Source organism: Bidens hawaiensis, unplaced genomic scaffold (genome assembly GCF_021521415.1).
Source record: "Bidens hawaiensis isolate Kalapana, Puna unplaced genomic scaffold, B.hawaiensis_p1.1 tig00028226_1, whole genome shotgun sequence".
Lineage (NCBI taxonomy): Eukaryota > Viridiplantae > Streptophyta > Magnoliopsida > Asterales > Asteraceae > Bidens > Bidens hawaiensis.
In genome coordinates, this window is record NW_027494585.1 from 223,027 (window position 1) to 236,632 (window position 13,606).

General features: G+C 38.0%; 1 protein-coding gene and 1 pseudogene across 1 annotated transcript; one reads left to right on the plus strand and one right to left on the minus strand.

Annotated features, from left to right (window-relative positions):
- The first annotated feature begins 796 nt into the window (after positions 1–796).
- On the plus strand, positions 797–6,699 carry LOC143576475 (metal tolerance protein 4-like; annotated as a pseudogene).
- Positions 6,700–7,452: 753 nt separating this feature from the next.
- Positions 7,453–8,076, minus strand: LOC143576476 (uncharacterized). The gene has a single exon (XM_077060550.1). The coding sequence runs from the start codon at positions 8,074–8,076 to the stop codon at positions 7,453–7,455; it is 624 nt and encodes a 207-aa protein (XP_076916665.1).
- Positions 8,077–13,606: the final 5,530 nt, after the last annotated feature.

Below are 13,606 nucleotides of genomic sequence, written 5' to 3' on the forward strand. Positions count from 1 at the left end.
AATACGTATTATACCAAGTACTTGTTTATATTACTTATTGTTTGTTCACCAACGGTTTAAGTCGACTCGTGTGTGTTTCGGTGAAATTCCAAAAGACTATTTGTGTAGTGATTGTCATGCGTCATTTAAACCCTAATTTAAATGTAACGAGATATACGTTACAGTTCGTGTGATCTTATGTTTGAATTAACGGAGTTCGGATTAACGGAGTTAACCTGAAATTGACGAGTGTCACATGTAGATTGCTTACTTGAATTCCCGGGTGTGATTTGCTATGTTAATTGCTTAAAATTTACTTGTTCGTTGCTTAGTTCTCTAAATTCATTTTAAATTGCTTGTGTGATCAGCACTAAAAACCAGTTACTTTATAATATTAAATCTGTACACGAAACACATTGACCACATACTCATTGTGATACGATACCCTACTTGCTCTAACTATTTAGTTTAAATTAGGTTTTTGATTGACTCGAACGACGGTCATCAAAATGGGGCCGTTGCGGGGGAGTTAGTGCGCTTATTGTTTTTCGTGTTATTTGATTATGTTTAAATTTAAATTTAGTTAGTGCGCTTGTGTTTAATTTAGTTAAAATTTAAATTTAATTTTCAGTTTTTAGTTTAAATTTTATTTTATTTTATTTTAGTTGTATTTTTTTCATTTTACGCGGGTTGTGTTAGTTGTGCAGATAACAGGTTTATGCGCACCCGCCACTCGGGCCGACAGTCACTGTTAATTTTCGAGCCCGAAATCGATAGGTTAGCTCGGCAGAACCGAGTTCAAAACGGAAAATCAGAGATGGAAGATCAGAACCAAAATCAGAACCAGATGCAGAACCAGATCGAAAACCAGAACCATAACCAAGATCCACTTGCACAAAATAACTCGTTTCACCCAGAAAACATGCCTCCACCACCAATTTTCAATAACCAAAACAATAACCAAAACGACCAGAATCCTCAGCTCGTGCTTCTAGAACCCGAAATCGAAACCTGAACCGAAACCTAAACCTCAACTTTGACCAAGCCGGACCATCAGTCCCAAATAATAACCCCAACCGCAGAGTTCGGATAAAACTTAATGATGTTCAGCAGAATATTCCGACAGAAGACGAAAACGAAGGAAATGATAATAACGGGAACGAGGGTTTTGAGGTCAAGGACGAGGTAGACCGGTGGGTTAGAAAGAATCGGGCGGTTGAGCCCGAGAACAAGGTTGGTGAGCCAGAGATTGAGGGTGACAATAATTATGAAGATGAGGTGGAGGAGCCTGTTAATCGAGGACGGGCTGAAACTGTCAACATAAACGGAAGGGGTCGAGACAGGGTGAATCGGGCGGAACGGCCCGAAATAGTTCGTGGTATTCCTGTTAACCGGGGCGGTGTGGCGAACCCCGGGGGGGCCAAGGAAGAATTATATGGCCCGGTTCACGGTGTTAACAGTCGGTTCAGACCGGCTATCTCGGATGGAGCATCCCCGTTGGTCGCACATGAACGAGTGCCGGGACAGCAAACTTTTAAATCCCGGCCATCTTACATTAACATCGTTCCTCATTTCCACGGGATGGCTTCGGAAGACCTGTATTCTCATTTGACCGATTTTTCGGCCATTTGCGGGTCTATTGGTGATGGTACGTTTGATCAGAATGAAGTCCGGTTGCGATTATTCCAGTTTTCGCTAAAATACAAAGCAAAACTCTTGTTTAATTCGCTACCAATGCACAGTATCAGAAATTGAGCCGAGATGCAGTAAGTTTTTCTAAACGAATTTTATTCACAGTCAACATCAATAAATTTATGGTATTTTTCATCTATAATACAATATTTTTGTTTTCTAGTGTTTTTATTAAAAAATTCTGATTTTCCTTACAAAGATCTCAAGTCTAAAACTCATGGCCCCACACAAAAACTAGCCCAGTGGATTAAGGTTATGGTCGTCTTCACATATAATCGTATATTTCAGTTTTCTACTGTTTTTATTAAAAAATTCGGATTTTCTTACAAAGATCTCAAGGCTACAACTCATCGCCCCACACAAAAACTAGGCCCTCTAGCATAATTTTATGGTCGTCTACACCTATAATCGTATATTTCAGTTTTCTCCTTTTTAATTAGAAGTTTTAGTTTTTACCTTCAGAGACCTCAAAACCATAACTCATGCCCCCCCCCCCACATAAAAATTGGGCCCCATGGCATAAAGTTATGGTCGTTCTTACCGATAATATATTAATTTTCTACTTTTTTTATTAAAAATTTAAGATTTTCCTTACAGAGACATTAAAGCTATAACTAGTGCCCCCCACACAAAAACATGGCCCCGTGAAATAAGTTTATGGTCGTTTTCACCTACAAAACTATATTTCAGTTTCTACGGTTTCATTAAAAAATTCGGATTTTGTTTAAAAATATCTCAAGGCTACAACTCATGGCCCCACACAAAAACTGGGCCCGTAGCATAATGTTATGGTCGTCTTCACCTATAATCGTATTTCATTTTTCTATTATTTTTATTAAAACTTTTAGATTTTTCCTCCAGAGACCTCAAAACCATAACTCATGGCTCCACATAAAAACTAGGCCTCGTGGACAATGTTATGATCGTTTTTACCGATAATATATTAGTTTTCTACTTTTTATTAAAAAAATAAAAAAATTTCCTTCAACAGACTTCAAATCTATAACTTGTGCCCCCCCCCCCACACACACACACACAAAAACTGGGCCCCGTGAAATGAATTTATGGTAGTTTTCACCTATAATACAATATTTCAGTTTTCTACTGTTTTTATTAAAAAATTCAGATTTTCCATACAAAGATCCAAGGCTACAACTCATGGCCCTACACAAAAACTGGGCCCGTGGAATAATGTTATGGTCGTCTTTACCTATAATCGTATATTTCAGTTTTCTATTGTTTTTATTAAAAAATTCTAACTTTGCTTACAAAGATCTGAAGGCTACAACTCATGGCTCCACGCAAAAATTGTTCCCTGTGGCATAATATTATGGTCGTCTTCACATATAATCGTATATTTCAAATTTTTTTACTGTTTTTATTAAAAATTTCAGACCTCAAAACCATAACTCATGGCCCCTACATAAAAACTGGCCCCGTGGCATAAAATTATGGTCGTTTTTATCGATAATATATTAGTTTTCTACTTTTTTATTAAACATTTAAGATTTTCCTTCTAGAAACATTAAAGCTATAACTCGTGCCCCCCACACAAAAAATGGGCCTCATGAAATAAACTTATGGTCGTTTTCACATCTATACTATATATAATGTATGAAAGAATGACAAATTAAGACACTTTAAATTTAAGGGATTTACAAATTATTCAACACATGGTACAACCTTTAATACATTTAGGACATGGGCAAACTTGTCCATTACAAAAGTTAAATCATCATCATCATCATCATCATCATCATCATCATCGTACTCAGTATATCCCACCAATAGCAATGCTATGGTAGGGTCTGAGGAGGGTAAGATGTAGACAGCCTTACCTCTATCCCATAGGGATAGAGAGGCTGCTTCCGGTGAGACCCCCGGCTCGATAGTAGTTTTGCATCAAGCCTTGGACATAAGGCACATAGCACTCAATCATCGGGACACCGGCTGATTGGTGCATGTGCCCTTGTCTTTCGGCTATCAACGCCACCACATGATGCCTGATTAACCTTCCGCCACTTTTAACGTTATTTTCACGAGATTAGTAAAATAACGTCAAAATTAGTGCAATTTTACTTTTGTCCACCCGAGGGTTCACACATATATACATTATATGCGCGCACCGCAAGCAGGGCGTCATTACAAAAGTTAAATACGGTTACTAAATATAGTTGCAACATTAACCCCTTCACTTTACTTAACTTTTGTAAATTTTATAAATTGTGACAACTATAATCCTTGATCTTTCACTCTTTTGTGATTTTTATTTTCATTTTTTAACTCAACTATCCTCATGATTTTTAAACATTAATAACTTTTTCATGTGCTAATATTTTTTTAAAGAAATTACACCATAAAAACGAGCATGTTTTTCTCTTTAATTTGACTATCATATTGTTATAGTTTTTTAAATTTTAAAAAAATAACATTTTACGTAGGGGCATTTGCAATCTAGTTTGGTTTTGATGGTTTTTAAATTAAACCGTGGGTCAAACCGTTAGTAACCAGTTTTTGTTGTCGAAAATCGAAAAAAAACCTTTGAAAATTGTAAACGACCGACCAAAAGTTAATGTAAAAAATCAATGGTGAAATCAAACCAATGACCAGTTTGAACGTTTTTGGCTTCAAATCGAACAACGAACACCCATAAACTTGTTACATAATTACAAAGATATGTGTTTCCCGCTGTATCGCGCGGGCACCCGTCTAGTATAATACTATATTTCAGTTTTCTACTGTTTTTATTAAATAATTCGGATTTTGATTACAAAGATCTAAAGGCTACAACTCATGGCCCCAAACAAAAAATGGGCCTCGTGGCATAATGTTATGGTCGTCTTCACCTATAATCGTGTATTTCAGTTTTCTACTGTTTTTATTAAAAATTTCAGATTTTTCCTTCCAAAGACCTCAAAACCATAACTCATGGCCCCCACATAAAAACTGGGCCCCGTGGCATAAAGTTATGGTCGTTTTTACCGATAATATATTAGTTTTCTACTTTTTTATTAAAAATTTAATATTTTCCTTCTAAAAACATTAAAGCTATAACTCGTGGCCCCCACATAAAAACTGGGCCCCGTGAAATAAATTTATGGTTGTTTTCACCTATAATCTTATATTTCAGTTTTCTATTGTTTTTATTAAAAAAATCGGATTTTTCTTACAAAGATCTCAAGGCTACAACTCATGGCCACACACTATCAGTGACCTTAAGGCCATGTGTAGAGGTGGGGGGTTGGTGGTTTATGGACAGGTGGCGTTAGGCAGCGGCAATGACGTGGCCTAAGTAATGATTAAAAATGTAATGTTGAAAGTGCATCCACGACACGTACACCTTAGTGATTGCCCCTCTGCTGACATAGCGAGGAATGAGTGTTTCTAGTACATTTTGTAGGACTATGTGTAGTAGAATCACTAAAAAGAGAAAAATGCCCGCCACGTCAGTAGGAGGTCTTTAAACCGAATCACTAAGGTGTGTAATTGTTTCACTATCCCCAATAAGATTACAAACTATTTTTGAACATAATTGCAACAGGTATTTTTTGTCACCTTTTTTGGACTGGAGTTTTTTTTGTTTTGTTTTTAATTTATTTATTTTTCACAATTTTGCAAGACTGTTTTCTGACCCATATTTATAATTCAATGTGGCTGTATTGTGACCCGTGTATATAATTCACTGTGAATGTCTATCGCATTATCAAGATATTTGCTACAATAGAGACTGGATCCATAGCCATTGCTGCATCGACACTGGATTCGTTACTTGACCTAATGGCTGGTGGCATCCTTTGGTTCACTCACCTCTCTATGCAAAGCATCAACATATATAAGTACCCTATCGTAAACTCAGGGTGCAGCCTGTTGGGATCATTGTTTTTGCCGCGATAATGGCTACACTTGGTATGTTATGTTTCAGTATTTCTGCAATATAATAGTTTATAGTTGAATAGTAATGATGAAGAAAGTTTACTTTTAAGTTATTTTAGGCTTTCAGGTATTGGTTCAAGCGGTAGAACAGTTGATTGAAGATAAACCACCCGAGAAGATGTCGCCTCTTCAGCTTCTATGTTGACCGCAACAGTTGTCAAACTTGCATTATGGTTGTACTGCAGAAGTTCAGGAAACGAGATTGTACGCGCATATGCAAAGGTATATGACTATATACATTACTAAGCCAAATTATCTAAAGTTTTACCTTATTACTGTCATGGATTAGAATTTACTTCTGATACAAATGTGTGGTGCTAACAGGATCATTACTTTGATGTGGTAACAAATCTTGTTGGGTTAGTTGCTGCTGTTCTTGGTGATAGATTCTATTGGTGGATCGACCCCATTGGCGCTATTGTTCTTGCTCTTTATACAATTGTAAACTGGTCTGGAACTGTTTGGGAAAATGCAGGTAGCTGCTGCATGATCATTTCAAGTTTTCTTTTTTTTTTTTAAATAATGATTTTAGTTGTAATTATCGATATTAATAAGATATTTTTTACACAGTTTCATTAGCGGGACAGTCAGCACCCCCTGAAGTCCAACAAAAACTGACTTATCTTGTTACACGTCATCCGAAAGTGAAGCGAGTTGACACAGTTGGCGCTTACACATTTGGTGTTCTGTACTTTGTGGAGGTAAGTGAAAGTGAACCCTTTTTAATTTGGAAGTTTTCAACAGTTTATATTGATTCAATTTCTTACTTTAGGTTGACATTGAACTCCCAGAAGATTTCACTAAAAGAAGCTCATGCAATTGGAGAAACACTACAAATAAAGATTGAAAAACTTCCAGAAGTTGAACGCGCGTTTGTTCATCTAGACTTTGAATGTGATCACAAACCAGAGCACTCTGTTCTTACCAGGCTTCCCAATAGTGATCCATGAGGTGAGAATTGTTGCTAGGTTCATGACCCATGGGCTCGTCGTACCTGAAAGAGCCAGTAAGTTAACTACCAGAGAAGTGTGAAGCTCATCTGTTCATATCAATTTTCCTCTAGGGCAAAGTCTTAAAACATGTTATTGAACACCTTTTTTTTTCTTTCTATTTAACATAAAAATAACAAATGTAGATGATAATAATAATAATAATAATAATAATAAATAATAATAATAGTAATAATAATAACAACAACAACAACAATAATAATAATAATAATAAAAATTAACTGGAAAAGAAAAGGGAGACTATGCTGTCACTTGTTAATGTTGGTTGTGTACAGTGTATGTAGTTGCAAGATGTAGTTAGTTTGAGTTGTGATAACCGCGAATGCAATCATGTATGCGATTTTCAAGAACTGCTTTGTCGAAATGGACCCGTTGCTCCATGGCTCTCCAAATTCGAAGAACGCAATTCAAGTAACTGTGAATTGAGAGGATTCGTCTTCATTATAATGAAGATGCAACTCCATTTATATTCACGTTTTCATATCATCGCACATGTATATTGTTCGCTGTTCCACATCATAACATACAGATATTTACACATAACAACGTGAGTTCGAGTCAAAGAAACTCGTGGGTAAGAAAAGATGACATTGTATTGGAAGGAATTAAAACTCATAACAAAGTTTTTATCAATCATTATGAATAAGAGAAGGGGTGTTTCTTAAGTAATATATTAAAATTTAAAGTTAAAGATCTAAAAGCACTCAAAAGTGTTTATTTAGTGACATTGCATTGCTACTAAAAAAGATGGAGTTCAAGTTAAGATCTAAAGTGAGGATACGGACACCAGATACACACGAACATAAAAATAAGAGCATAAAACACAAAGAAAACTAGCCTAGATAGTATAAGCAATCTCTGCTTTGACCGCGCTAGAAAACTCTTCCTGTGTGGTCCCAAAAATATCTGGACGCGTGCGAGCAAGCCAAACTATAGTTTTGGAAATTCTGTCATCTTGGGCGAGTGTAGCCTCCCTAATCTCGCGAAACAGACTCTCCTTTTGTTCTTTATACTTAGGGTCGGTAACGCAAGTGTGCATATGTTCAGACATCTTGTGGACTGGAACCGGTTCACCAGTAATGGGAGATACAAGTTTGGGAGCCGCGGCTAGCCATTGCGCGCGTATCTTCACCACCTCCGTAAACCATGGATTATCGGTGGTGTTACCAGAAGCAATGATAGGTAATTTGGGGCTAGGTTTCTGATTAGCAGAGGCGTTTTGAGCACGAAACTGAGACAACCGATGCTGGAAATAGGCATGATACGGATCTGCAACATTGAGAAAACTGCATGTGGACGCGCCCTGATCAATGATTGGTTTCTCATACTCGGGTCTGATCGATGCCAAAAACCTTGCGGCGCTGTCCACCTCTTCTTTTATGTCGGGGGGAGGAATTACAATCGCGCTTTCAGAACCATCGGAAGCATTTTCATCTTCTTGCAACATTTTCTGTTGCTTCATAATGAATCTAAAACAAAACAAAGAAAAAGATAGGGTTTAGATCTTTGAAGAAAAATAAAAGGTACGGAAATAATAGTGTTTTAATTTTGTTCCAGCAAATTAGGTGATTTGAGTTGATGACAAAGAAACAATTAGGCATTTTATCAAACATCTCAGGAAGGTACGGGGATAAAATACAAATACAAATAATAATAATAATAATAATAATAATAATAATAAGTTCGAATTGAAACAATCTACTAAACACAACACAGACCAATCTACTTATTAACCTAATTTGAACATTCATTCAATCCATGAATTAATAATAACTAATTGGCTAGCGTATAGTATGTTGATGATACCTGATATTAAAAAATCGCAGCAGACTCGATTCGATGATGATCGTCGGAAGGGGGCAACGGTGTGAGAGAGCGAAAAGAAAACAGAAACTAGGGTTTCTTCGTTTTACTTTAAAACTAAAAAAAAACCGTATTTATATTATTGGGAAAAATCCTATATTTATGATCAGGTTTTTCAAGTTTTAGGTACCATTTTCAACATATTCCCAAAACAGGTATTATAAACTAGTCGTGACGAATAGTTTATGATTATTCACGATTAATTTATATAACTAATTAAAACTTGCCACGTGTCTATAAACTAACCAAAACGACTTGTTTCACTAATAATCTACTCGTAAAGAATAAATAAGTTTAAACCCTCGTAATCAGCGCCACACGAGTAAATAAGATATTCTTTAGTCGCGACGAGCAGATTATAAAACCTTAAGAGTCGCGAGTATTTTATCAAACTAACCACGACGATGAGTTTGATTACCAAATGCATCAAACTGGTTTGTTTTACAAAACACTAACCGGAATGGTTAGTTTGTTTCGTCAACTAGTCTTTACGAGTAGATACAAGTCAACGACTACTTTATATCCATTATACGAGTATTTTGTTGATAACCAACTCGTCTCGATAAGTTTATCTGATAAACATTAATCTTACGAGTAGTTCATTTGTAGTTAACTCGTCGTGACTATTTTACCTTGTTTATATTCCTAATACGAGTATTTTATTGTTAATCAACTCGTTCTGATAAGTTACCAGATTTACATTAACCATACGAGTATTTTATTGGTAGTTAAGTCGTCTTGTGTATATCTTGCTATAAACTAGTCGTGACTAGAGGTGCACAAATCGGGTTTTTGTAAGGCCCCGAACCCGGTAGCCCTACTTTAGCGTCGGATTTACTCATAAACACAGTCCTTCAAATCAGAGTTTATTAAAACTTTTCGCGGAATATAAAACATCAATCATTTGTTACAAAACATTAAATCTTTTCTTTGATACCATAACACAAATCTTTATATTCAAAACATCTTTACTTCTTTCTTCAGATGCCAGCCGTTCAATCCATGCCATGCGTCATCCTCTTGCTAACTCTATAATCGGCTCACCTGCGTGCATACTAAAAGTCAGCTACGCTGAGTGAGTTCTAGTTAATCAGGCAACATACAATCTATTCCCATATATTACTTCCCGTATCCGAAGACACATATTACTACCTTAACCTTGTATAAATATCCATAGGAGGATCGTCACGTAATATCTATTAAGAGAACCATTACCATTACCCTACCATATATAATTTCCATAGGAGGAACACTATACTATCCATAGAAGGAACACTTTACTATCCATAAAAGGAACACTATACCTTTCATAAAAGGAACACTATACCTTCCATAAAAGGAACACTATACTTTATTATTTAATATCCATGTAAGGAGCTAGTCACTTCCCTTGACGATACGTGCAATATCCGAAGATCGTTCATGTACCGTCAAGCAATCAATCGTATCGATCACATATACCATACACGGCATACACATAAAATTATATCCTTTCGTTCATACTTTTTTACTTTCTTTAGTATTATCTTACTTTCATACCTTACGTTATAAAGAGCATTACGCCCTACATTCCTCGAGTATTACTAGGGCTCGGTACCCTCTTCGTAACCATACAACCATACGTTATCATTTCTTTCTTCTATTATCTCTATCATGTTCATACACATAAACATACATAACATACTTACCTTATTCTTAGCGCTGCAACCTGACAGTACGTGCAATATCCGAAGATCGTTCACGTACCATCAAGCAATCATTCATATATAACACATATATCACATAGGGCATACACTTATCACTTAGGATAAATGTATTAACAACACATCAAGTATGCACACAGCCCCGAAAACATAACAAGGAATGGGGCTAGAAACTCACCTGAACTCTGCTTCTTTCTTCTGATAGCTGTAAATCCCTTCTCTATCTGAGCTCGGCTGACTGTACAAGTTACACGTATCAATACTCGTCTGATCTAATCTGGTGGCCTAGTATTAGCTTACTTTAACTTATCGCTTTATAATTTATTTTCTAATCAAACTTGGCTTTAGGCGAAGTTAACCCTCGGGCGAACTTAGCTCTAGGCGAAGTTAACCTTAGGCGAACTTAGCTTTACAGCGAAGTTGCCATCAGGCGAACTTGGCTTCAGGCGAAGTTGTCATCAGGCGAACTTGGCCTCAGGCGAAGTTACCAGTTAGGCGAACTTAACTTTACAGCGAAGTTGCCATCAGGCGAACTTAGCTTGCAGGCGAAGTTCATCGCGTTGAAGGCGAAGTTGCCCAGATGAAGGCGAAGTTACCCAGACAGCCGCTGTTCGGTTTCTTTCCAGCATTTTGAGCGTTTTTAACACCCCTGCTATGGTTCAATATCACCCACTACGCTTCCCGACCATCTTCGGTCGCTTATACACTAAAAAAAACTTGGATCTTTAAACCTTAAAGATCAAGAATCATACCTTTTTGAGCTTGTTTGGATCTTGTTTAACTTGTTAACACAACTAATCGCTCTTTCTCGGTCCTGCTTGATTCTTCCCTTGGCTCGGCCGGTTCCGGCGAAGTTAGTGGGTATGTGTGTGTTAGGGAGTTTGGTGAAAATGAAAGATATTTTGGGTTTAGGGGATATTTATACCCCTGAAATCCCATGGACCTGAGGCCCATTCTCATTTAACCCATCTCTATTAATCCGAGTCCATAACCCACGTCCATTACCCGACACTAGCCCGACCCATACCAACCTCTATTCTTTTATTTATTTCCTGATAACCCGAGTAACTTTCCCTCTATTATTAAGTAATATAATTAATATTATTTTGGAATTTTCGGGATGTTACAAGTCTTCCCTCCTTAAAGAGGTTTCGTCCCCGAAACCTAACTTATTCCCTATAAAAGGAAAACTTCTTATATTTACATGCTTTATTGAATCGCCTTCGTTTTCTGAGTTACCCTTCTTACTTCCGACTTTGCAGTCATCGATTGGTGGTCATGTGTATTAGCTATTTAAGGTAGCTTGTCCATGAGGCCCTCAATGTACCAAGTCTCGTTTCGATCTTTAAGAGGCTTTGTCTTATATCATATTAATGCTAAAGCCTAAGTCGACACTCTATCACAACACGTTAATTTATCATGACTAACATGCATTCAGACAATTCGTACCATAATTAATAAACACCAGTCTAAATTTCAACATAAAACAACACGCATCGAGTCATCAATAAGTTACACATAGATTTAATACTTATGGCTAGCATCTAGCCTTCTTGAATGTCTTCTCTAAGCATACGGAGGAATCTGTTAAACCTCAAGCACTCTTCTCTCCTTCATGTCCTCCCTTTGGCTTCTTGCAATCCCTTGCTAGGTGCCCACGTCCTCCACAGTTGTGACACCTATGGTAATCATTACATTCCCAAGAGGAATGTCCTGCTCTTCCACACCTGTAGCAAACACCTAATCCCTTTCTGCACTCTCCGGGGTGTCTCTTCCCACATTTTTTCACAAGCAGTGAACCCCTCTTGCCTTGCCTTGCCTTCTTTTTGCGTGGATCCACCTCATTGGCTTCCTCTGGTTCTGGGGTTGGGTTCTTTTTCTTCGGTTCCATCTTCTCCCCTTCACAGTTGGCAAGGTCCTCATAAATCATCTCGGCCAATTCCACGGCCGAGTCAAATGTTGCGGGCTTACTAGACTTAACCAAAGTGCGAACAGTCCGTGGAAGTCCCCTTACGAAACACTTGATCCTTTTAGCTTCGGTGTTCACCATGTCAGGTACCAACCTAGACATGCGGTTGAATTCAGTAGTATACTCCCGTTGTGTCATCCCTCCGCTTCAAATTCAGAAACTTCATCTCCACTCTTTCAACTTCTGTATCAGCGCAGAACCTCTTCATCACCATGTCCTTAAGGTCATTCCAACTCATCGCCTTGATCTCTTCACGGGTCTTCCTCTGCTCCACACTCTCCCACCAATACATAGCCTCATCTTCAAAAGATTGAGTGGCATAACCGACAGCTTGGTCAGGACGGCACTCGCTAATGCGGATAACCTTATCCATGGCGGTTATCCACTGAAGAGTAGCGATTGCGTCTCCTAAACCAGTCAGCTTAGGCGGGTCACAACCTTTGAAGGACTTATAGTTGCAACCGCCTCGGCCCCTCTTCCTATCATCATCTTTCACAGACTTTACCTCACTCGAGTCACCCCTTTCCCTCTCGTCATCCTTTCTATCATTACCACCTGCCCCTTCAACGGTTCGTTCACGGCTTTCAGCAGATCCTCCGGGATTCAGGTTCTTCACAGCAGCAACTACAGCTTGAACAATGGCTGCTTGAACTGCAGGGCTAAGTTGAACTTCTTCGTTGTTGTTCTGGTCTCCTCCAGCGGCGCTCCCTTCATCTTCGGTGGGGGAGGCTTCTTCTACCGAGGGTTGCCGGACAAGACGAGGCCTGCCACGACGTCCAGTGCGACCCCCAGTTCCCACAAATTCTCCAGCTCCAGTCATCAGTATTCTTAAAGGGACAACACAAAAATCATCACTCAAGGAACTATTTAGTACAAGGATAGCAAGGCTAACAGGTAATAACAGTGGCCAGCTGTGACTAGCTGATCACGTTGCTTTCCGTGTCCTATTCGCTTCCCTTTATGAGTCTGTTTGTGCTGGTTCTACTTAAGCAGTTAGTCAAATCAAACAATCAATTACTTCTATCCTTATCATTCACGTATCTTTTCTTTCTCATTAACATATATCATTTAATCATACACCTTACCTTTACTGATTTTTGCTTGAGCGACACATGGCATTCTTGAACTGGCATCTTCTTTCTTTTCTTACTTAAATCCCATTCTCTGTTCGAGTCTAAGCATGTAGGATGCTTAAATCTCTCGAACTTATGCTCTGATACCAACTTGTAAGGCCCCGAACCCGGTAGCCCTACTTTAGCGTCGGATTTACTCATAAACACAGTCCTTCAAATCAGAGTTTATTAAAACTTTTCGCGGAATATAAAACATCAATCATTTGTTACAAAACATTAAATCTTTTCTTTGATACCATAACACAAATCTTTATATTCAAAACATCTTTACTTCTTTCTTCAGATGCCAGCCGTTCAATCCATGCCATGCGTCATCCTCTTGCT